At 37.8% G+C, this 23,758-nt stretch overlaps 1 protein-coding gene across 1 annotated transcript in view; it reads left to right on the top strand.

Moving 5' to 3' along the window:
• Window positions 1-23,758, top strand: part of KDM4C (lysine demethylase 4C) — a 251,839-nt gene that overhangs the window by 206,675 nt on the left and 21,406 nt on the right. The window contains exons 19-20 of the mRNA XM_039567580.1: window positions 8,261-8,446; window positions 14,700-14,870. Coding sequence (XP_039423514.1) covers window positions 8,261-8,446; window positions 14,700-14,870 — 357 coding nt within the window. The remainder of the gene's footprint in view (window positions 1-8,260; window positions 8,447-14,699; window positions 14,871-23,758) is intronic.

Raw genomic sequence — 23,758 nt, 5'->3', positions numbered from 1 at the left:
GAGGGACTGAGGAAACTGGGTCTGTTCAACCTGGAAAAGAGACACCTTTTTGCAAAGATCTCACTGCTATTTATACCAAGGTAATCAGAGGATACAGGCAACAGGGAGATGGATGCTTTTTGGAAGTGCATTGTAGTAAGAGGCAAAGAACACAAATCAGAATATGGTAAATTCCAGTGTTGTGAAAAGAGTTTTTTACTATGAAAGCTGATGGTTGAACACTCCAACAGGTGCCCAGGAAGGTTGAGGGATCTTTGTCTTTGCAGATGTTCAAAAGTCAGGTGGATGGGCCTTATGCAACCTGATTTAGGTCTGTTTTGTCAGTGTTGGTGTACATGAGCTCTGCAGGTCCCCACTAACCTCCATTCTTCTTTGGAATAGTTTTGCCCTTGTTTTGCACAGTTGTTTTGTCTCTGTGCCACACACTGGGGTTTAGAACTATGTGACTGAATGACTGCAGTGCAGAAAAGAACCTGAAGTTGACCATTGCCTTAAATTCCTGTAATGCCTGTAGGAATCAGCTGGAAAAAGTGCAGTTACAGTATAATAATGGGATGCCTGGAGGCTGCAGCAGTGAGGCAGTGAAATGATGCCTCATCACCTTTTCAGCCTAAATGGCATTTCACAGCTTGTCAGATATTTTAGCTTTTGTGTAAATGGCAAATCTATTCAAACTGGTCTATGCAAATCTGAAGGAAAGTTTTAATAAAAAGGCTTTCTTCCTGAAGAATAAAGAAAAGGAGATTATTTCTAGCCTCCTGTATTAATCTTCCTGAAATTTTGCCCTTCCAATACTAGCATCAATCATTTCTTGTTCACTTCAGGATGCCTGAAAGATGCACTGAATACAGGCACAGTGCTTCTGAAAAAAAGGTCTTTTTAAGCTTCTGTGTTTGTTATAGTACATTCTGGAGACTAGAAGGTGAAAATTGTGGGGGATAGAAACACAAAAGAAGACCTGCAACATTTGAAAGCTACAGGGAAAGAAACATTGTCTGGGAAAAAGATTTGTTTTGTACTCTAATAAAAATGCATATTAAAAAAAAAGTGACTATGTAGAAACTAAAGATAAAATCTTGAGAGTCTGCTTATAAGGTTTGGGCTCACAGTCACATAATATTATTTCTGAAAGCAGGTGGATACGAAGTGGGTAAAAGAAGAGTTAGGATGACTAAATTCTCAGTGTCACCTGGTGTATATGAGTCTGGAAGAAAGGGGGGTTTATTCTTGTGTTCAGTTAATATGTGCTAGCAGAATATTCCCTATGTATATAGGGATTCTTCTCTTTGAAGAAAATGTTGGTGATTGAATGTTTTCCTTTTAGTACTTGTTGTAAATAAAACTGAGGAGATAGTAGAGATATGTTTATATGGTATTTTTATTCTATGGTAGAATTAGAGACTTCTCATGTACTTTCAGAGTATCTCTGACAGTATAGAATACTAGTGGTATTGCACTAGCCTGAAAAGAAGTAGGGACTTAATGGCAGTGCTTGGTGTTGAAATGTGATTATGAAGTTGAGAACTTCAAGAATACTGAAAATAAATATACAGTAGTTTATTTGCCAAGATATGGCATAGTCACAGATTTGGTGATTGCAAGTACTACTGTGCAGACCACAGCTGAAGCCCTGACATGGCCTTTTATTTCTTACTTTTTGCCTCACACACTTGTTTTACCAGCTATTGAGACTGCATAGTGTATCACAGGAGCACAAACCCTTTCATGGACTTTCAAAATAAGTACTTCTTCACCAAGTATTTTGTTTTTCTTTCTCTTTTAACCTACAGTTAATGACTCTTTCATTACAATCACACAATCCATGCTTCAGGAGAAACAAGATTTTTCTTAGCTCTGCACTGTATTTTTGTCTTTCTTATTAATTAGAAGCTATTTGTACCTTAACAGTTTGACTGAACTAATAGATGGATACTGTATTTATATGTGATTTTGGCAAGTCCTGGTAGATTTTTATCTGCTGTTGAAGTTGTATTTTAAATCAGTATGTATATGTGGCACAATTTCAGTATCTTTTCATGTTTAGTTCAAAGTTAAACAACTTACAAGTGCACTCATTGAGAGTAGACCCAAAACTACATTACCACAGAGTTATTAGAGAATAGGATTATTGTTTCTAATTGCTACTGATGCAGAAGTGTTATGTTTACTTCTCTGCTGAAATGTGCAACTAAAAGAATTTCGCCTACATCTAGATAATGTCTGCCATCTTTAATTTGCCACAACCCTATCCTATAGGCGGACTTACTGAATAGTAAGAAATTACAAATCATTTTCTATAAGCACTAGGGCTTTTCCCCCTGAGGTACTGGTTGTTATGTTTGAAATACCAGAGTGATGCCAGATAGTCTCTTGATACTTTTTCTAACAACATTCCTAGTTAATTTTATATAATTGCCTAAACATGCTGAGCAATGAAGTAGAATAGATCATCTAACAGTCTCTTTCTTTACATCTTCTGATTCTAAGATCTCTCAGTTTCATAGCTCCAATACTCATCTCAGTTTAAATTAATCAGGAATAAAAGGAAACATAAAACGTAAAAACAGTAATGAGTTTGTTTCCATAGAAACACACCATGCTCTCTGCCAAAATTAAGTGCTGACTTTGTATTCTAAAAGATGGTTGTGCAGACAACATGCGCTCACTAGTCTGCAGATAATGCGTCAAATGTCTTCCTAGTATGCATCTTCTGACTGCATTGTACATTGTTAATGAATCTTTGTGCCAGTACCTTGCTACCAACCTGTGCTATAATATTTTCTCACTTTTATTCCATGTTCTGGCTTTGGAATGGAAAAGATTCGTTTCACTGTGCAGTTTATACTGTAAGTCTCAGGTTATAACAGTTGATAAGCTGGTGAAGCTCTTTCTGTCAGTGTTCCCTGTAAAATCTTTGCTCTGTTAAAAATCTATGGGTATCTATGGGTTCTGTTGCTTACAGTGGGGTGACTTTTCAAATCTAGGGTGTGGTCATACATAGTATCAATATTGCTTATTTGGTAATATAAATTCTGAAGCAAAATAGATTAATTACAGAATGAAGATATGATAAAGAAGACATTATAGAAAAAAAATACCTTTGATTTTTCATTAATTTTCTTAATGTTAACAATGGTGTCTCTGTCTTAATATTTCAAATGATACATAGAAGGCAAAAAGCTGGCAAATATGTAAAAGAGAAAGAGAATATACAAATCAGTTACTGACTAGTGTTACTAACCAACTGCAGCAGCAGCAGCAGAACTCTTATGGGATGAGTTTTAGTAATATTCAGAAATCTAATAATTTTTAGAGGCTCTCTTGAAATAGCTTCTTTTTGTAGCATTTAATGCTTTACTACAGTGAACTCCTTCACTTAAGTCACTCTGATTGACAAGGCATAGAGATAATTTTGGGAGAAATCAATAGTCAAAATTGTTTCCTAAAATCCATCCCTGGCTTTTTGCTGTGACCTCAGCTTGTGCTTATTTTCATAAATCCTTCCATCAGAAAACACTGCTACTGTGATTAATTCATGATCCCCTTTTAGGGACTGGAATTTTATTTGTAAATACCACTCCTTTTGAGGGAAGCAATTTCTAAATCTTTAAATAAGGATGCATAAAAATTATTATAAAAGTTACCAGTGGGCTTTCTTTTGCAAAATGCTGACATCCGGTTTCCCCAGACTAGTTTTTAAATATCCATTCTGTTTATAGATTTGCAGACTATTAACATTAAAGAGCTATTCCGTGATGATGGAATTCATTTGCACCAGAATATTTTTCTTTTGGGGGGCAAAAAGGGGTCATTTCACAATCTAGAAAATTGCAGTACATTGTTCTGTCCTATATTCTTAATCTCCAGTTATATAAACAATTTTATTTATTCTCCAATTCTTTTTCATCTGGATTTCTGATTAAGATTGATCCTCAGCTACTTTCCCCTTGGCCTCTGCTTTGCACTAATATCTAGGAATCATTAAATCAAAATTACATTCTTCCTAGCTGTCTACAATTGCTTTAGCTGGTAGGAACAGCTGTAGTTTCAAGTTACTGAAAAACTGTCATTTGGGCATTGAATTAACATTATTGTATTTTAGAAAATGTGTTCATGGTATGTAAAGTTTTTCATTTCACAAGTAGCATACTTACATACCTAAATACAAGGTTTGCTCTGACAAAGAGGTGTTCAGACTTTTTCTTTTGCAGAAATAGTTTGTGATTGGTTCCATTCTATACGATTCCTTCATTTTACAAACTTATGAAAGTCAGACTTCAGGGAAGAGCTGGGGGGAGAGTGAAACCTCAGTCTTCACAGCCAGTAGTTCCCTTTTTTCTCATGAGATTCTAATGCCTTTTTCCTTTGGTCTCTTCCAGTGGGGTTATTTTAATTTTTTATTTTTTGTACATTGGCATCATCCTCCCCTTTTTTTTTCATGTATCACAAAGTTGAAAAAAAGATTTAAATTCATATGTTGTAGAAGCCCAAGTGAGAGTATGAGAAATACATTATTTTTCACAAGCCAGGGAGGGAAAGAATTGCCAGTATGGGCCAGACACAGCACAGTTCAATTTACTATCTATAGCTAATATACAGCTAACATACAGCTAACATACAGCTACTATACAGCTCATGTAGTTCAGCTAATGTTCCAAAAGTCTATGCAAAACAGGTTTTTTATAGCTTTGCTTTTATTCTATGTGTTCTGATTTTATCTATCAGTTAGAGTGGATTGACTATTCAATGTATAGTTTCAAATATGAAGGAGCTTTTTGTCTTATGTCTGAATGGGGCTATGTTTCCTGATACAGTTATGCAAGCTGTAGTTTGCTTGTATACTGGACTTCCATGTGTACTTTTCAAAATTCATGCCTTGGTTTGAGAGTCATTGTAAAGCTGAGATAGATACATCTGCAACATCCTTCTCAGTGTCATGCTTGGACAAAGGACACAGCATCTTACATAAAATAAGAAGCATATTTCTTTATTTGCAAATCTTGATTATTTTCCTGCATTCTTGAAAGAAGGTTTTCATAGTTCTTCTGGTACTCCTTAAGGACAGGGAGAAATAGGATGCTTTTTCTTTTCCTGCATGTACAGTAATATTTTTCTTCCTGTTCACATCCATGATCTTAATCTTGTTGATACCTGAAGAGTATATGAGTGTAGCGCAAAAGATTAATGTTTTGGAGTTAACTGATGTAACAATTACCTTCCTTTTATTTGGCAGTGAGATGGATTTATTGCATGGTTTAAATAGGAATTTTTTCACTTTCATCATGCAAACTTAAATCTGCATTCACAGAAATACATATTGCCAAGCAGCGTTCCTTTTATAGAAGAGTAAATTTGAAGCAACTTTACTTCTCATCAGAATTACACTAATTTAACACCAACATGACTGAAATAAGAATATAGACAATTGTAATTGGACAGCTTGTTTTTTAATTAATTATTTTCAGTACTTTCAAGTTGAAACTCTGAAAAACACTGTGAGAAGGGTTTGTTCACACTATGCCGGGTTGTCAGACATGTTCTCCTTAAGTTAACCTGTGCTGGAAGAGAACAGAATAATCAGCCTCTCTTATGGGGAGGGATGAAGTTTTACTCTAATTTCCAAGGATTTGGCCATGCCATTTAATGTGTCCCAGTTGCAGTTTTCCTGACTACATTTCCAGCTTCTTTTTCAGCATTTCTTGCTGTCCTTACATGGCTTTTATTTTCCTCAGATTTTCTACTTCTGGAAGGTAATTAACCTTAAAATATTAATATAGAAGAACAGTTGTACATAATTAGAATTGTAAGTTCATATTTTTTTATGAAGCATTACTCACATAGTGTAGTTTTAGATTTTTGCATCTCCTAGATTTTTATAATACTTTAGTAAGATGCAGGAGAAACTTAAAAACACATTGTAATGTTTACATGTTTGCTCCCTTGTGCATGTGCAACCAGTAATTTAAAGGGGACAGGCACTTCCTGCTGTAACATTACAATTTCTTCAGTTAATGCTAGTTGAGCTGTACTTTAATTCATTCCTTTTCCTCATTCTCCACATTTTGTTTGAACTGCATTTTTGGGGTATTTGTTTCAGGACACGTGGGATTTTTTTGTGTATGGTCTTGGTTTTGGGGTTTTTTGGTTGGTTTGTTGGGGTTTTGGTTGGTTGTTTTTTTGTTGTTGTTGCTTTATTTTGTTTTTCTTTTAATACTCATAAGTGCTCTTCTTCCATTAATTGGATTGGTGCGTTTATGTGTATATCTATGAAAAAGCATTACGGAGGAGTGCTGTTATTTGTATGAACGCAGTGTCTAGACATTTCACATATCAGATTTCAATTGTATTATCTACCTGGAATTTCCACTTAGTAGGTTCTGAATATGTATATATAGAAGAAATCTTTAAGCTCCCTTGGAAAACAGTTACTCCACTTACCTGAAAAGTACCTCATGCACATGAATACAAACGCACAACAAGATGTCAGCACATGAGCGAAATCTCTGAAACATTTCTTTTGATGGCAAAATCATCTTTACGTCTTATAAGGCTTTCAAACCTGATGGTGGTACAGTAGAGTGAGCTGAATTCTGGTCCTTTTAGTGAATGATAGCTAAAATTTTTCACTAGGTTCAGATGCTAGGCACTACTCTTAATTTCTGCTTGTGCAATGCCATGCAGGCAGTTTGCTTTCAAAGGGTGAACATGAAGGCAGAACTTCAAGAGTATTTCACATTCAGGATGATACAGGAACTAGAACCAGTGAGTGTGGCAGGACTAGCCCTTACCAGTATTATTTCTGTCACTGTGTGCCAGAAGTCATTGAAGTTATTTAAGTGCTGAATTATATAATAGAATTTCTGCTGGTTTTATGCAGAATATGAAAATCAATAAACAATGGAGAAGAAAGTTCTCTGGTCACCCGTGAATAAGAATTAGACGTGACTTATTAGTAAATACTTTGAATTATTAATCGTGTAGCAAAAACACATCAAAATTATTTTTACTTGTGTTCTCAACATAGGCAGATGAGTGTGTTTAACAAATCGGTGGGCAGCAAATTTAGAACGAATGGAAGTAAGCAATATTCCAAGAGTATGTTTGACTGAATTAATTGTTTTGTGTCATTGCATAAAATCTATTTATGATAGCTGAGATAATTTTGTGATCATCAATAACATTTGCATTTTTGTTAGTTGTGATGAGAGCTATCAGAGGATAGTTCTCATATGTGATATAAAACAGTTGGCCATAGAAGTTACTGAAATAATTATTCTACCTGGTGTGCTTGTTAATGCCTTATGGTGGCAAGGTACTGTTCATCTTGTATTGTATTTTTTAGTATATTAGAACTTACTCCCCAGACTTGGTTAACCTAGCTTATATCCCTTCGTCTTCTTTTCCTAGTGGCTCCTTACTTGTGTCACTTAGAAAATAGTGACATTATTTTGATGTGGTCTTCATTTTTTCAAAAGGAAAGAAACCAGTGTGTCTTGATACCAGTAAGTCTGTTGACATGATGATTGAGTACATGACATGAGGAAATACACGCTACTGTATTGACATTATATTAAATATTCAACCAATGAAAACCAGGCTAAAAAATAAAAATGGTCTTAGGAACAGCCTTCAGCTGTAGAATTATGCAAAGGCTTGAGATAAAGGAAACATCTCTGACTTAGATTTATCCACTGTAACAGGCTATCTGAGGATGTTGTAGAAACTGTTTCCTGAACGTGTTAGATTAGCCATTTTACAAAGACTGTCTACATATATATTTAGTCCAGCTTTATAGTAGGGAACTAAGTTATATGATATATGGAAGTCCTGTTTAGCCCTACATTTCAGTGTGCCTATTCTCTTTATTTTTGAGTCTTGCTGTTGTTTTTTGTCAAATCATGTATAGGGTTTTTGATTTACCAATTTTAGGAGGAATAGGTTAATTTTCAGAGTATGGAATTTAAAATTACACTTTTAAGTATCTGTCTATCTATCTATCTATCTATCTATCTATTTTTCTTGCTATAGCATTGGAACAGATTGTCTTCAAATTGATATAAAAAGGCAAAAATGCTATGTGTTAATTACCATATTACTAAGTTCCTTGTAATTAATAAATGCTTTTCCTTTTGCTGTGCATATTGTAAGGTAAAAAATGTAATAATTGGATCACAAATAACTTTTTGGTCTTTGAGTTACTTGCACGAGTCAGTGAAGTTGGAGTAACAAAGAAAATACTCTGCTTATTTTGTTCCTATAGAAATGTATCTTCTGCAGGCAGAGAGTTAAGAAAATCTCTGGTGCCTGCATTCAGTGTTCATATGGACGCTGCCCAGCATCCTTCCATGTTACCTGTGCCCACGCTACAGGAGTGCTGATGGAACCTGATGACTGGCCATATGTTTTCTACATCACATGTTTCAGGCACAAGATCAACCAAAATGTGGTAAGGAATATATTTTATTTGTTAAAAAATGGAATTGCAGAATTAAATTATGTTTTCAGAGAAAATGGAGGAGAGGATCCACACTATGTATTATAGTAGTTCTGTCTGTCATATTTTCATGCTTAGCAATCTATTACACCTTGAAAGTTTTTCCTTATGCGGTTACCTGGGAGAAATAATTCCTGATATGCCTAACACGTTTTTGCATTTAAAGTCCTTGTTGAATATATTGTTTTGACAGCCAGAACAAATCTCTGAGTTCTCTGTTTTGTTAACCTGAAGTGTATTATAAATACCCAGATCACAGTATCTTGCAAATACTCAGAGATCCTGTGAGATAATGGATGTGGTGTATATGTAAAATCTTTGTTCTGCAGCCAAAGAGTCTCTTGAAAATATCCAATTATAATTATTCTCTCATCTGGCAAAGTCACACTGGCATGCCATGAAAATTCATGTTATGACTGCCTTTTTATTTCTATTCTGTGCTGAGGAGGAGCCTTTAATTTTAGATGAGACACAATGAAGAATTACTTTAATGTCTTTTACTTGAATAAATGGTTGGTATCTCAGTTAAGAGAGAACTCTTGCTGCTCATCTTGGGCTTTTAAAGCTGTATTTTGCTTCCTAGCAAACTAGAAAGACTTAACATAGTCTTATTAAAAGAACTTGGTAAGTTAGTCAAGTTGGACTTTTTTTTCTCCTTTATACCTTAGGAATGAAAGACATAAACCCAGGTAATGTCTGTGTAATAGATGTTGTTCTTTCAAGACCTTCTCAGTGAATCCTTGGTCTTAATGACAAGACTACTGAAGAGTAGGATTTTCTTTCAAGTGTACTAAATTTTAATGCCTCCCAACTAGAGTAATCAGTCCTGAGTGTTCAATCTGCAGGTGGTTCTTAAAAAGGGAGATATATTGTTTATCCCTGTTTAAATTTTCCATAGAATTGTTAAGCTTTTTAATATTTTTGTTTTACAAGATGAATTAACATGTTAAACCAGTACACTTTACATGGTTTTAATTTCTTCAAACATTTTCCAAGAAAATTAGTCTGGTTTTAAAAACAAACAAACCTCTATCTGTACAGGCAACTTAAGATACTCTACTTGGGGTATTTTGAAAACTTTATAATTAGCTGAAAATTACTGGTTTAAATTAATGGCCAGTAAAAATAGGGCCAACATTTCCCAAATTTTTTCTAGTATCTTTTTGGAAAAAGTCTTTATATTCCAGGTAGTGAGATTTGCATCAGTCCCATAAATCCCATGCTTTCTTAGTGATTTTCTTGACCTATATTAGGTAGTCTACAAGTAAAGAAACCGCATCAACTATGGAAAAAGCCAGGATTTTGTGTGGCTATTGTTTAAGAGGCTGTGTGAAGGACATTGAAAGTATCTTGGAATGAGACTATTACATCCTTCCCTGAAACTCAGCACTAACCTTTTATGAAAAGATTCAGTATTATTACCTTTTTTTTTCCATGGCTCAGCTGAAAGTCAGGCTTGCAGAAGAGAAACAAAAATTAGGCTTTTGTGTTTTCAATTGGGTCAAAACTTGGAAAGAGCAGATATGTTGTTAAAGAATCCTTTTCTGTAAAATTCTTAGCTTACTCCTGAGACAAAGGAGAATGCCATATGTTTTTAAATGCTTGGTTTTACACTCTGTCTTTTGGATAATTAATCTAATCACATCTTTAAGCCTTTGGAAGTTTTTTCACCAGTGGTTTTCTTGTTATGCTTTTCTTAGCTATTAGCTATTTCTTCATGCAGAAATAACATTGCTCTTCACCATTAGGCATAGCAACGTATCTTACTTTTGATCAACTTTTTTTTTTTTTTGCCTGTTTTACTTTCCTTGCTTAGAAGCAGAACAGGGAATCATCCAGACTGAAGTATTTTATTAACTTAGCAAATTTTTACAGGAGTCAAATAAATTGTCTTGTCAGTATGTAAAAAATCTCTTCTTGTATTTAACAGAAAACATTGTTCATAAAGCAAGGACAACTATCACTTCTCCTAATTTCAAGGAAAAAAAAATTAAAAATGGTCTGATTTTTCATCAAGATGGTGATCTTTAAGTATTGTGTCTAAATGCTCAGTGACTACCTTCTGTGTTTGATGGTTTCTTCAAGTTTAAAAAAAAGTCAAAACCCAAAAACTCAATCAAAGAATGACTTCTGGGTACTAGGAAAAATTGTGACACATACCTGTAGTGGTATTTTAATATGTAAATCAGTGAGGGTGCTCAACAAGAAAGACCTACCTAAATAGATAAATGTGTATTATTACTATTGTTAGTGTATGTCTTCACCTCAGGCAAGAGCTTATTGTAGTGATGAAGTAGAGTATGCATCCAACTTAATTATGGCTGTAAACTCAAGCAATATTTTTCATCAACATACTTTCAGTAAGTCTTTTCCACTGGGATCAGGTTCTGTATTGTCTTCAGTATTTTGAAGTACTTTTGTGTGTTCAGTCATTGAAAACACTGGTGGGGTCTTCTGAAGAAAAATCATTGAAGGGAAAATCAAAAGGGGAAGCAATAATCCTTGAATTCATCTGGTGCTGCCAAATGAAGTAAATATAGAAATACTAAGAGCTGGAGTTTTTAAATGTTGATAATTCAAAAATATGTTCTCTGCGTGTTCGTGGACTCAAAACTAAGTATGCCTCTTGTATTTGCTAAAGGTGCAGCTTTAGAAGTAACACAAAAATTTGCCAGCAGAAAAAATTTTTTATACAGTGTTTTGGGTTATTGCTGTCACTGCCTATGTTAATTTTTATGTAAATTGGACTGTTAATATACAAGGAAGGCTCTGTGATTTGCTACTTAGAGGTTTTGGTTTGGTTTTTTTAATTTTTTTCTCTTTGACTGTGCTTGTTTCTGGGCATGAAACGTATCACTCACATTTTTGTCATCAAAACTGCAAGAACACTTGGAAGTACAGTTGAGAATAGGTGCTGCAGATGGATTTATTTTGATTAAAGGAACTTGTTCATACACAAGAAAATGAGAAAAAGAAGTTGTCTGCAACTATTCTAATAGAAGAAGAACCAAACCCAAAAGATCCATATGAGATTAGCAAAGACAGCCCTGTGGATCAGAAAAAGCCAGCTGGAGACAAACCTATTCTCACAGCTGTTTCATTTAGAAATTGTGAACGGAAGGGGCTCTCTAGACAGCCCCAGTAACATTTGAAAGAATAACAGTCTTTTAGAAGACAGGAAATGCAAATACCTGCTGTTGCTGGTTTTGGAGCTATTTAAAATTACCTTCTACCATTATTGGCCAGTTCTTAACCTCTGCAGGACACAGGGAATGAAGGGATGTTGTCCAATGGAAGCTGTAGATCCTTCTGTTGAGTAACTTAGTGACGCAGTGTCATTGTTTGCCACTGTCTGCTAACTACTGCCAGCCCCTGAACATCTCAGAAAGACTAAGCCATGCATTCAGAAGGTCATGTTATTGAAAAATCATGAGCTGGATTATTTTTGAAATGTCATGCATAATTTCTATGTCTAAATTCGAATTCCAAGGAGTAAACGATGACATGAGAGTTATGTTACTGAATGGAATAAGTCTCAGATATTTTAGGATCCCTCATTAAAAACTGTAGCCTGAGAAAGTTTCTAGGTATTTAGATGTACATCAGATACCTATTTCATGATAGTTATTCTGAATTCATACTCACATAGTTTATGTATTTAAGGTTTTTGTTTCCTGCCATACAGAAGATTAAGGAGAAAGTAATTTTCCCTTTTATCTTTTTGCAGTTTGCACACAGAAGGGGAGATGAGAGTTTTTTTCTTTGTATCTGGTTGTTTTCTGTATTTCTGCCACTATATTAGTTCACTCTTGGCTTTGGTACCATTAAAGAAAATCATGCTTTTTAAATCACAGCTTTCTCAATAATCTTGTAACTACCACAGCTGTTTCTTTGCTCTGATAGACTTCCTTACATAACAGCTGTCCTTTCTGATCAAAAATGACATTCTTAACATCAATAAATTCGTAAGATTTTCTGTCAGGGAATGATTTCTGGCACACGCCATCAATTACAGAGTATACTTGTGAATATGTTTTTCTGAGAAATAAATTAAGAATCCTATGAAGATAACATACTAAAAAACAATCTTCTCCTTGAGCTAGAATGCATTTCTGGGTTTTATTACTTTTTCTAATGAGAAATGGCATCCTTCTCTGAAAACTTTATCATTAAATGAATCTGTATTATCTCTTAAGATAATTAATTTGCACTCCATCTTCTCTGAACAGTTACACCTTCTTTCAGAGAAGATTTAAACCTTTTAATAGAGCAATATCTCCTTGGGTTTTTTTATAGTATAATACTTTTTCTGTTATCTCATATAAATAAATCAATTAATAGTCTCTAGTTTACATCTGATCCACCTCTGCCCCTGCCAAAAGCTGAATAGGATAATAAATTAGCATGTATGTTTACATATGTTTCAAGGTTGGATAAAACATGCTTATCGACATTTTATCGCTCCTATGATAATAACAGTCAAATGCTATTTATGTAATTAATTTTTATATTTAGTCTAACTATAGACAGTTAAAATGAGGAAGAAATAATTTTATTATACATGTAGTGGTTAAATAATTCGTGAGTATGCTCAGAACATTATTTCTAGGTACACTTGGAAATGCTTTAGGAACATCATTGAGTTTTACTATCTGAGGTGACCTCAACTAAATCCTCCAAATGTCTGTGACAGGCAGAGCTCTGACACACAGAGATTTACTGCACTGCCTATAAAAATGGCACAGAATATTTGTACTTGTTATGCCCTTAGTTTTCAGGAGCAGACAGGTTTAAAAGTTTTAAATCCCATAAATAGGTCCAAGAAAGAAGCCCAGTAGTGACAAGAAGTCAGTGCAAAACCAGAAGTCTTCAAGTTTAGTCTGGGTTTTTCCTCTTACCTTGAAGCATTCACATTACTGCTAGTACTTGAAATCTAACTGAAAGAACTGATGCTGTTCTTTATTCTCTTCAACTCTACTGATAAAAATCCTACAGATGTAGGATTTTCCAGATTTTCATAAGACAATTTTATGACTATTATATTGACTGAAGAATTCACTGCTTTTGAACATTTCAAAAGCAGTGCTAGGAAATTTGATGATTACTTTAGTGTGGACTGTGTATAAAAGTATTCTCTTACAGTTTATATAAACATTTCTAATAAAAAAATATTTCATCCTTAGATATTCCAGTGCACATGTATCTTACATAACTAGAAATGTTCAACTGTTCAGATGTAGCCAAACTTGGAATAGCTCACCTTTGCAAAAAAAAAATGGACCATTGTGAGATACTGAATAGTCAAGCTCATAGGAAAGAAGTGCCTTCTAGACACTTGTGTTACTAGGATGAGAAGATACTGATTTTATATTTCCTGGTGAAGAAGGTTCCTTTTAAAGTGGAAGGTTCATGGGGATACAGTAGTTGGGAACTCTGCATAGTGTGAGCTTCTTAGTGATTGCCTTCCTATAAGGTTCCATTCTTTTTATATTTATAGAAGCCATCAAGTAGATGTAGAATTGTTGTAGAATTTTGACTTAGTTTAACAACCCTGCTAGTCTTCTGATTGATATAATTAGCTCTGGAGAATTACAAATGGAAAGTGAAAAAAAAAAATATTGTTACTGATATACTATGTAAATAACTGACGAAGAGTGATCAGTGCCGTTTGAATCTTTAAAGCAAAAGTTCCGCACAATATGGGTTAAAAAGTTTCTCAGATACACTGCTGTAGACAGCTCTGGCAAGAACTGGATATGCATTTAGTTACTGCATCTCACTGGGCAAAATTTCATTCTATTATGTAGAATCATACAGAAATCCAGTACTTCAAAATCCCATCATTTAAAAAAAATCATACTCTTGGTTCATTATATCTTATGTCTTTCAGGAAAATTCTACAAATTATACTACAAATAAAAATTACAATTTTTTCTAATTGTGTCTTATTGATCTAATGCAGAATAGTGTTAAGGCATCAGTTGCAAAAATATGCTGTGATCTGGTATTCTTCAGATGTCATTTGTTTTCCCACAAATAGAGAAATTTCATATGTAAAAGAAATTATGTTATCATGATTGAATTTAATTAATTTCATTTGAAGTTTTTATATTGTTATCAACCCTGTTTTTACACTAATAAATTTTTTATGAGTAAGCTGGTATTTTAAATTTACTTTTTCTTTTAAATTCTTCCTTTTTTCAAGAGAGCTAAAGCATGTGAGAAAGCCATTACAGTTGGGCAGACAGTCATCACGAAACATAGAAATACACGATACTATAGTTGCAGAGTCATAGGAGTGACATCTCAGCTTTTCTATGAAGTCATGTTTGATGATGGCTCCTTCAGTCTGGATACTTTTCCTGAAGACATTGTAGTAAGTACTTTCTCAGATTCTTATTCATTCTGGTTTGTTTTCTTGGTTTTTGGTTTTTCGGTGGGTTTTTTTGCAGGATTTGATTGTTCTTCTTTTGTAAATTAGAGAGTTGGAACCTCTTGAACTAATTCTTATGACCTTGAGGAAATAACATCTTAATATTCAGTTCATGTTTCCTACTTTAACTGCTGAGAATGATTATTTTCTAATGGGTTTCCAAACCTTGGTTGTTCTAATTAGTCTTTGCCATTTCGCCAAATGAATCAAGAGTAATCTTAGAAAATCTTTTAATTAAATAAGAAATATGTATTTAATAAAGGATATGAATGAGGGAATTCCATATATCGTTCTCTGTCACTTAGAGATAACTTGTAAAAATTCCTTGCAGAATAGAAAACTTCTGCTGTAATGTGAAGAATAGCTCTCAAGAATCTGTTCTAACAACTTATTTACACTTCTTGATATTTAGTTTGTGAGACTACATTATTAATGATAAAAATCATCAGGGAGAAGATAGTAGTTTATCTATATGTAGTATAGTTTGTTATATTTTCAAAAAGGAGCTGAGATTTTGATTTCCCTTATGCACTTACATAAACTACCACGTCTCTCATAACTGTTGAGTACCCCACTGTGCACTTGGCACATATGAACAAAACTCGCAATTGGAGAAAGATTCTGTTTCCCTCCATGTTTGCAATGAACACATTGGATGTTAAGCTTTGTGGTGTTTATTGAGTGCCCTTTGACATCTCTCTCATGATGTGACTCTAATCCTTGTTTACCTTCATGATCCTCTGAGTCTTTTTTGTGCTAAGCCAGTACTTTTGGAGAACCGCCTACTAATAATCTCTAAAAGTTAGAGCCTCCAGGGAACACTGATATGCAAAAGTGCTGTTTGTTGCAAGACCACTTTTAATTTAGTCCTTTTCTTTATGTAGAGGGGAAGAGCCTGTCTTACACAGTGGTGCCAGAGAATACTGGCTTTGCAGCTCAAGAGATACAACTCCTAGGAGGGCTCCATATTTTTCTCCCATGAAAGTCTCTGAGCTCTTCTGCTTTCTGCACACCTAATATTTTCCTGAAAGTAGCATTAACTGATGGATATGTCAGTGGAAACAATACTGTTGTTCTTAGAAGCTTCTTAGTTACTGAAAAGTCTGGCACCTTTTGAAAAGACGGTATTTGAAAGATCTGCATTTCAGATCAGTGTGTGGGGATTGAGCTGTTTACCTCCCAGTGGTCTGAATAGAAGTCAGTCAGCAAATCTCTCTTATGCGTCTTTGAAAATTTATCCTTTAATGAGAAACACTCCAAAGGGCTCCATTAATGATCAAAGACATTTTGATTTAGGATGATCAAGATACTAAGTAAATGTGGCTGTATTGTTATTAGAAACCCCTTTTGTAAATACCTGTATCAAGGATCTGGTAAGGCTAAGATGAGGAACTGCTTGTTGTCCTAGTGGGGGAGTCTGATCTGGAGCTAAGAATAAATGTAATCAGGTCTGGATATGCCTCAGTGCTTCTCAGATAGTGGATGAGCAACATTTAATTGTTTGATGGAAACACCAAACCAATTTCACATTCCTTAGAGAAATCTTCTTGTGTTTTCATTAGATAATATACCTGCAGCAGTTACTGGAACTGAAAAAAAAGTGTTTTTTCTTCTTCTCAGACTAAAACTTACTAATCCATGCAATGTGCGTATCAGGTGTTAGTGCCGCTGGGAGGACTTATTTATCAAATCTGGTGTGAAAGCAATGTTGCTGCCTATTGAAGAACTTATTTTTCTAATCTGTTTTCACTTTTCAGCCAGCTCACAAAGATAGCAGGAGCTTTTTGCTCTTCTAGTACGTGCTGAATCCACTACATAATTTCAGCTCAGCTCACAATAGACCAGAATTCCAATGTTCAGACACAGGGATTTATTTTTAAGGAGGAAAATAGGGAGCAGGGAAAGTTCAGTCTTGAAGCTTTGTGAAACTCTGTTTGCATTCAATAGCAACCAAATCAGGGTATACATTGTTCTCTTCTCATATGTATTTCTCTTGGTCTGTGTTAGCATTTACTAAATATATTAGCTTGGGACTTTTTAAGTGTGTTAGCTATAGATACATATTTAGATTTTTTAATTTCAACAGTATTTATTGCTTGGGTGTAATACATGATTTCTTAGACTAATCACTCCTCAATTACAGGGTTTAAACCTATGAGTTAGCTGTTCAATATGCTAACCAATCTGTTTTCCTTCAACCCAGAAGATGTAAGAGGTGTAAAAGAGTATATGGGTACAATCTCTTCCTGGAAGCAGCAGCAGGACAAATGCCTCTTGTAATTCATGGGAAGACTACAGTAGGGGGGACAGTACATGGTATCTTAAAGGACATGAGATGACAACTTCAGCAGTTAGTTTAACGATGCGTGCACACAGCTAGGGAGTGCACATACTGCAGTCCTGAGTAACTGATACCAGCAGACAGCATGTATGTGTGCCACTTGCCACTTCTTGAAGTATTAATGCTCTGTAACTTGTCAAACAGCCCCTAGCTCAGCACCAAGAACAGTACTGTTCAACCCAGTAGGCCAGATGTCAGTTCACAGGTTATGCATCAGGAAATTTTTCAGTACTTTGGTCTGATCATTTAGGGAGGGTGTCCCACAGTTCCTTTCCCCCCCCCCGTTGATACCTAATGGATATATCTGCACTGGCATATCTTAGCATTTTGCTAGAAATTAATACTCTTGGTATATAGCTAGAAGTTTTATTTGTTTCTGTATATATTGTGGCTGCCAATATGCCTTATATACATATACGTATAAGATTTGGATGAAGTTGTTCCCATATTACCTTATTAAAATCCCAACAGAACAGGATGCTTTGCAGTATACGTGTTTGGGGGGAGATAGATGCCACCATATTATATTGATTGCAAATCACTGAAAACAGATAATTGCAGAGTGAAGCATGCTTTGAGTCTGTCGAGAGGTCTGATTACAGGAGAGCTGAGCATACACCTCCTGAAGTGGTAAACATCCTTCCAGGCACTTGCCCCATTAAGTGCCCTGTTCCTTCAGTGATGAGTTTACAGAGAATTCTTTGATGTCATGGTTTCACCTTGTGGTTATCAAGAGAACTAGGCAAAGAAAAATGACATGCCAACATAACCACACTGTGTTTTAGTTTACCTTTAAGTGTATAAATGTTGGTGTTATCCACTGAGAAGGTGAAGTTGGTCTTTGGGTAGTCATGTCCACAACCCAAAATGAACTTTGCTTATTAAAATCTATAAATCAAATAACATTGGGTTAACATGGTAGCTTATAGAATGCTGCTGTAATTATTCCTTAAAAGCAAGAGCATCTTAAATGTTGATGAAATGAGATGTGTTTGGAAGGACAATTGATCCTGTATTCAGGAGTTCATGAGGATTTTTTGCAGAACCACTATTTGGTAATTTTCTGAGGTTCTGATAAAATCCAAAAAGCATCCTCTTTAAAAAATACATATTAGTTCAGGTTAAAACATTCAGATTACAGCTGTCAAAAGCAGGAATGAGAAATTATTTTTCACACAATCATATAGGCAAGAAAGATCTTTAAAATCATTGAGTTCAACCATTAATCTAACACTGCCGAGGCCACCACTAAACCATGTCCGTAAGTGCCACCTCTGCATGGTTTTTGACTGCAGCAAGGGCTGGTGACTCAACTTCTTCCCTGGGCAGCCTGTTCCAGTGCTTGATAACCCTCTTGATGAAATTTTTCCTCATTTCCAATCTAAATCTCCTCTAGGGCAACCTGAGGCCATTTTCTTACATCCTGTCCCTGGCTGTCTGGGAGAAGAGGCCAACCCCCACCTGGCTACACCCTCCTTTCAGGCAGTTGAAGGGAGTGACAAGGTCCCCCTGAGCCTCCTTTTCTCCAGCCTAAACAACCTCAACTCCATGAGCCGCTCCTCTTTGGACTTGTGCTCCAGAGCCTTCCCCAGCTCCATTGCTCTTCTCTGGACATGCTCCAGCACCTCAGTGTCCTCCTTGGAGTGAGGGGCCTAAATCTGAACACAGGATTCAAGGTGTGGCCTCACCAGTGCCAAGTAAAGGGGGACAATCCCTGCCCTGGTCCTGCTGGCCAGACTATTGCTGATACAGGCCAGGATGCCATTGGCCTTCTACCAACCTGGAATGCTGCCTGGGGTTGTTGTGACTCAGGGGCAGGATCCAGAACTTGCCATTGTTGAACCTCACACCACTGGCTTTGGCCCATCAATCCAGGCTGTCCAGACCCCTCTGCAGAGCCTTCCTACCCTCCAGCAGATCAGCACTCCCACCCAACTTGGTATCCTCTGCAAAATGATGAACAATTCATTTGATCCTGTTGTCCAGGTCATCAGTGAAAATACTAAACAAAACTGGCCCCAGTACTGAGCTCTGGGGACCATCACTAATAGCCAGAGATCTGCCGGGATGAACCACGCTTCTCATAGAGATATGATGGAACTCCGTTTATTCTATTGTCAGTCCCATGGTTATACCCTAATTCCCCAAGCACGCATAAGCAAGCTCCATACTATTGGGTTACAGCTACTGTTCACGCGGCCTTTAATAGCAAGCGATTGGTTACAGATTAATATGCACACGACTAACTAACGTAAGTCTTTCTCTTTCTATGGTCAGCATCCCCCTCCGCAACATCCTGTCGGCTTGCCACATCAGCATTGCTCCCCTCTTTTTTCCCTAGTCAAGGACAGTTCACTAATATAGCTTGGATTGTGCACGTATACATGTCCCTGTTCACTCAGCCATTTCTCTACAATTCCCCCTTTTTCTTCTTGCACAAGCCAAGCCTGATGAACAACTTTCTCTAAAGCTTTCCGTATGCCCCCAAAACCACAACAAATTATTATTGCCACAATTACTAGTGTAGCTAGCAGATGTAATCCTTCTTGAACCAGGTTTCCTAACCATCCTGACAGACTGAGCGAGGACAGCCACTCAGAGAAGCTGTCTGTATGGATCTGTATCTTTTGAAAAGCATCTTGCAGTTCTGAGAGCTGTCAATGGATACTCTGGGAATGGTCTGATAGGTTCATACAACACATACCTTCAAACTCCTTGCAACCATGGCTGTGAGCTAGCAATAAAAAATCAATCGCAGCTCGATTTTGTAGTACAGCATGCCTAATGCTATCTACATCAGTTAAAAGCTCATTTAATACATGGGAAGTCCTATTAAATTCCTTTTCTGACCAACAGGCCAACTTTTTCAGATTGTTATAGCCATGAGCTGCAGCACCCCCTGGGTTAAAAATAGCTAATGGTATAAATGCACTCAAACTCATAATGTTTACCTTATCATTACAATCTTTATCAAATGTGGAAACACTACGCTGGTGTCTATTTCGCATCCTATGTTTGCAACTTTCTGATGCCGTAATGTTTTTCCATGCTCATATAGAAGGGGCAAACATAGTTAGCTTTCCCAGGTAGCAAGGACCCCCAACTGGACTATGCGGAATCCCATTCCATGCTCTATCTCCGCATATCAAAAACACTTCAGGAGGTAAAATCTTTCCTCCAGTTGTGTCAATAGACTCAGCTCCTTCCAATGTGGCCAGCACATTCCAGCCTCCGATGGAGTGTCCCGATACGTTCTGTTTCCATGGAAAGGAGGCCATGCCCTGTCATGCCTGATAGTCCTCCCAAGGATCTCCAAAGAAGAAAACCCCAGACCCGTTGGCATATTGCATTGGAGGCACCACATTTGGAACAGTGGTCCAGGGTGTTACGTTAACAAGCGTACTGGGAAAAAGGGACCCATAAAGCTGTAGCTCTTGAAGAGGCAAGGTTGCATTTTTTGTTAAATTGGCAATAATACGGGTTTGCTGCAAGGAGTGCCGATAACTAGACCAACAACCTAAGCACTCACCCTGGTTTCTTTTGTTTTGCATTTGTTGCTCCACTTCCTCATTGATTTTCCCTATATCTGTCACCCATTTTTGAAACGTGTCCTCGAGTGAGATCCATGGCATGCCAATTAGACATGTGCGAAATGGATCTGCTGCCGACCCCATGGCCAGACAGAAATCCATCTCGTTCTCCTGGTGAGCCCATGTTACCTACATGTTTTCTCTTTCTGACACTGAAGTTACCACAGCTTTACTTAGGGTGAAAGTACTTGAGAGGAGGAGCCACATGTAGGGCACCATGGCTGGGTTACAGTGGTCTTTTTACTCACTTGCAGACGTCTGATGGCTTCCTTCCCTGCCCACACTTCCAAGCTTAGTAAAAACTCATGTGGATCCCTAAATGAGCTAACTCTAATCTGTTGTGGTGGAATTCCGAGCACGATAGATGCACACTGCCTAAAACTTCTTGTCTCAGGCACTTGATAACATTCTCGGCATAAACTACCTTGCTCATCTACATTCCAACTTCCCCTAGTAAGCTCTTCCCCACAGCCCCCACAGCACAAGCGCAAGCACGAGCTATTATAACAGTGTAAACAATTCCTGCAGCAATTAGCATGCACACTTGGGGACTGTTCCCAGACTCTGAGTGGTTGTCCAAATGTGAGGTCATCGGCCACCAAGTGAAGATTCACTTCCCAAAGGTTGGGAACATCTGCTGTACGTGCTACGTCCTGGCTCAGTCGGTCACGCACTCGCTGGAGCCGCTTTTGTCGACAGTGGGACTGGGAGCAGGCTTGGTCCATCTGCAAGGAGCCCATATTGGTCTGGTATCTGTAGAAACACAGCTATAAGTTAAATAACAATGGAGCTGCCCCCCCGCATTGTCCCATCCATGGGTCTTTGTAACAAATTTGTACCCCTGGGGTGGCTTGTAACCTAATATGGCTGTTATGTGTGATTACGGGGGTTGGAGCGGAGGGCTCGACCTGAGCCCATTCCTGTAGTTGCAGGGCCGTCTGGGCCACACCCTTTCGGGACTCAGTGGGACCCTGTTGTGGCTCCTGCTTTCGATTGAGCTTTTCTTCCATAGAAGACAGAGCACAATCAAAGTGTGGTTTCATTTGATGCATTGCCTCTTCTACTTGATGAGCCCATCTTTCCAATGCTTGTGGGTTCACGCAAGATCCTGGGGGATGAGCAGGTAGCTCATTTGTTGCCTCTGTCATTAGTATGTCATCATCTGTGGCTCTGGCAGAGGAACAGTCTGTGGTCCAGGATGAATCTCTGCTGGCAGCAGAGGTGGAGGGGGCAGGCCAGCAGGGTAGAGGCATGGTTGACAAGAAGGACCACCCGTTGCTCCGCCCATTGACTGGTCGACTGTAACTTCCGCATTTGCCTTCAGTTTGCTCTGAGGCACGGTGGCGGTAACTTCCTCTTTTGGCTCTGATTGCAAGAGCTCTTTCTCCTGCTCCCTCAGGAGCTCACTGACAGTCTCAAAGTGCTTTTCTGCTTTCTGCTCTTTAATCCTGCTCGGGCTTTTAAACAGTCCACTCAGCCCTCTGCGCTGTGTAGTTCGGGCAGGAGCAACAATCCCAGCCGGTGTTGCAATTGCCTCCGTCACAGCTGCGGCTACTTTCGACTCAGCTTGCATATTTTTCAAGGTATTTATAACAGTTCTACAGGTGGGCCCTAAGTTTGTAATTTCTTTCCCTTTTCCCTGGATAGTACAGTCCCACAGGTGATCCCCTACTTCCCTCCACTCGGCTGCATCGAAGAGGAGGGGGGGACTCGCAAATGTCCATGCTCCCACGCCCATAAAACGAGCTCATTTAGATCCTTTTCCTTGACCTCCTCCCCTCGCTTAGCGAGGATACTGAGGAGTAATTTCTGTGCTGCCGCAAACTCTAAATCCATGCTAGCAGGGTATCATGGAGGGAAGGTAGCGACCCTTCTTACCGGCCTGACCGACATCCTTTGACTCGCGGTCGACTCTTTCCGCCTGCAGTATCTCTGTTGCTCGTCATCGTCACCCTTCTTTCGGTGATCAGTGAGCGTATCTTCCTCTGAGGAATGGTCCCTGTTCGGACGCCAGAAATAGCCAGAGATCTGCCGGGATGAACCACGCTTCTCACAGAGATATGATGGAACTCCATTTATTCTATTGTCAGTGCCATGGTTATACCCTAATTCTCCAAGCACGCATAAGCAAGCTCCATACTATTGGATTACAGCTACTGTTCACGCGGCCTTTAATAGCAAGCGATTGGTTACAGATTAATATGCACATGACTAACTAACGTAAGTCTTTCTCTTTCTATGGTCAGCATCCCCCTCTGCAACATCCTGTCGGCTTGCCACATCAGCACTGCTCCTCTCTTTTTTCCCTAGTCAAGGACAGTTCACTAATATAGCTTGGATTGTGCACGTATACATGTCCCTGTTCACTCAGCCATTTCTCTACAATCGCTGATGACCAGCTTACCACTACCACCCTCTGGGCCCAGCCTTCCAGATGGTTTTTTACCTGGTGAACAGTGTAAGCTGTCCAAGCTGTGGAAGGCCAGTTTTTCCAGGGGAATATTGTGTAAAATGCCATCAAAGGCTTTACCAAAGTCCAGATAGACAACATATATAACCTTTTCCTTATCCACTAAGCTTGTCACCTTGTCACAGAAAGAGATCCTGTTGGTCGAGCAGCACCTGCCTTTCAAAAACCCCTGCTGGCTGGGCCTCATTGCATCATTGTCCTGCACATGCTGTTTGATGACACCTAGGATGATGTGCTCTATGACTTTCCTTGGCACTGAGGGAAAGTGCCTCTTTCTCTGGCACTCGGGCTGACAGGCCTGTAGTTCCCTGAGTTCACGTTTTGACCCATCTTGCAGATGGGTGTGACATTTGTCAACCTCCATTCAACTGGGACCTCCCAGGTTAGCCTGAACTGCTGGTAAATCATGCAACGTGGCTCAGCAAGCTCT

The sequence above is a fragment of the Corvus cornix genome, chromosome Z (assembly GCF_000738735.6).
Source record: "Corvus cornix cornix isolate S_Up_H32 chromosome Z, ASM73873v5, whole genome shotgun sequence".
NCBI classification, from domain to species: domain Eukaryota; kingdom Metazoa; phylum Chordata; class Aves; order Passeriformes; family Corvidae; genus Corvus; species Corvus cornix.
The sequence above is the reverse complement of the archived record's forward strand: the minus strand, read 5'-3'. Positions and strand labels throughout refer to the sequence as shown.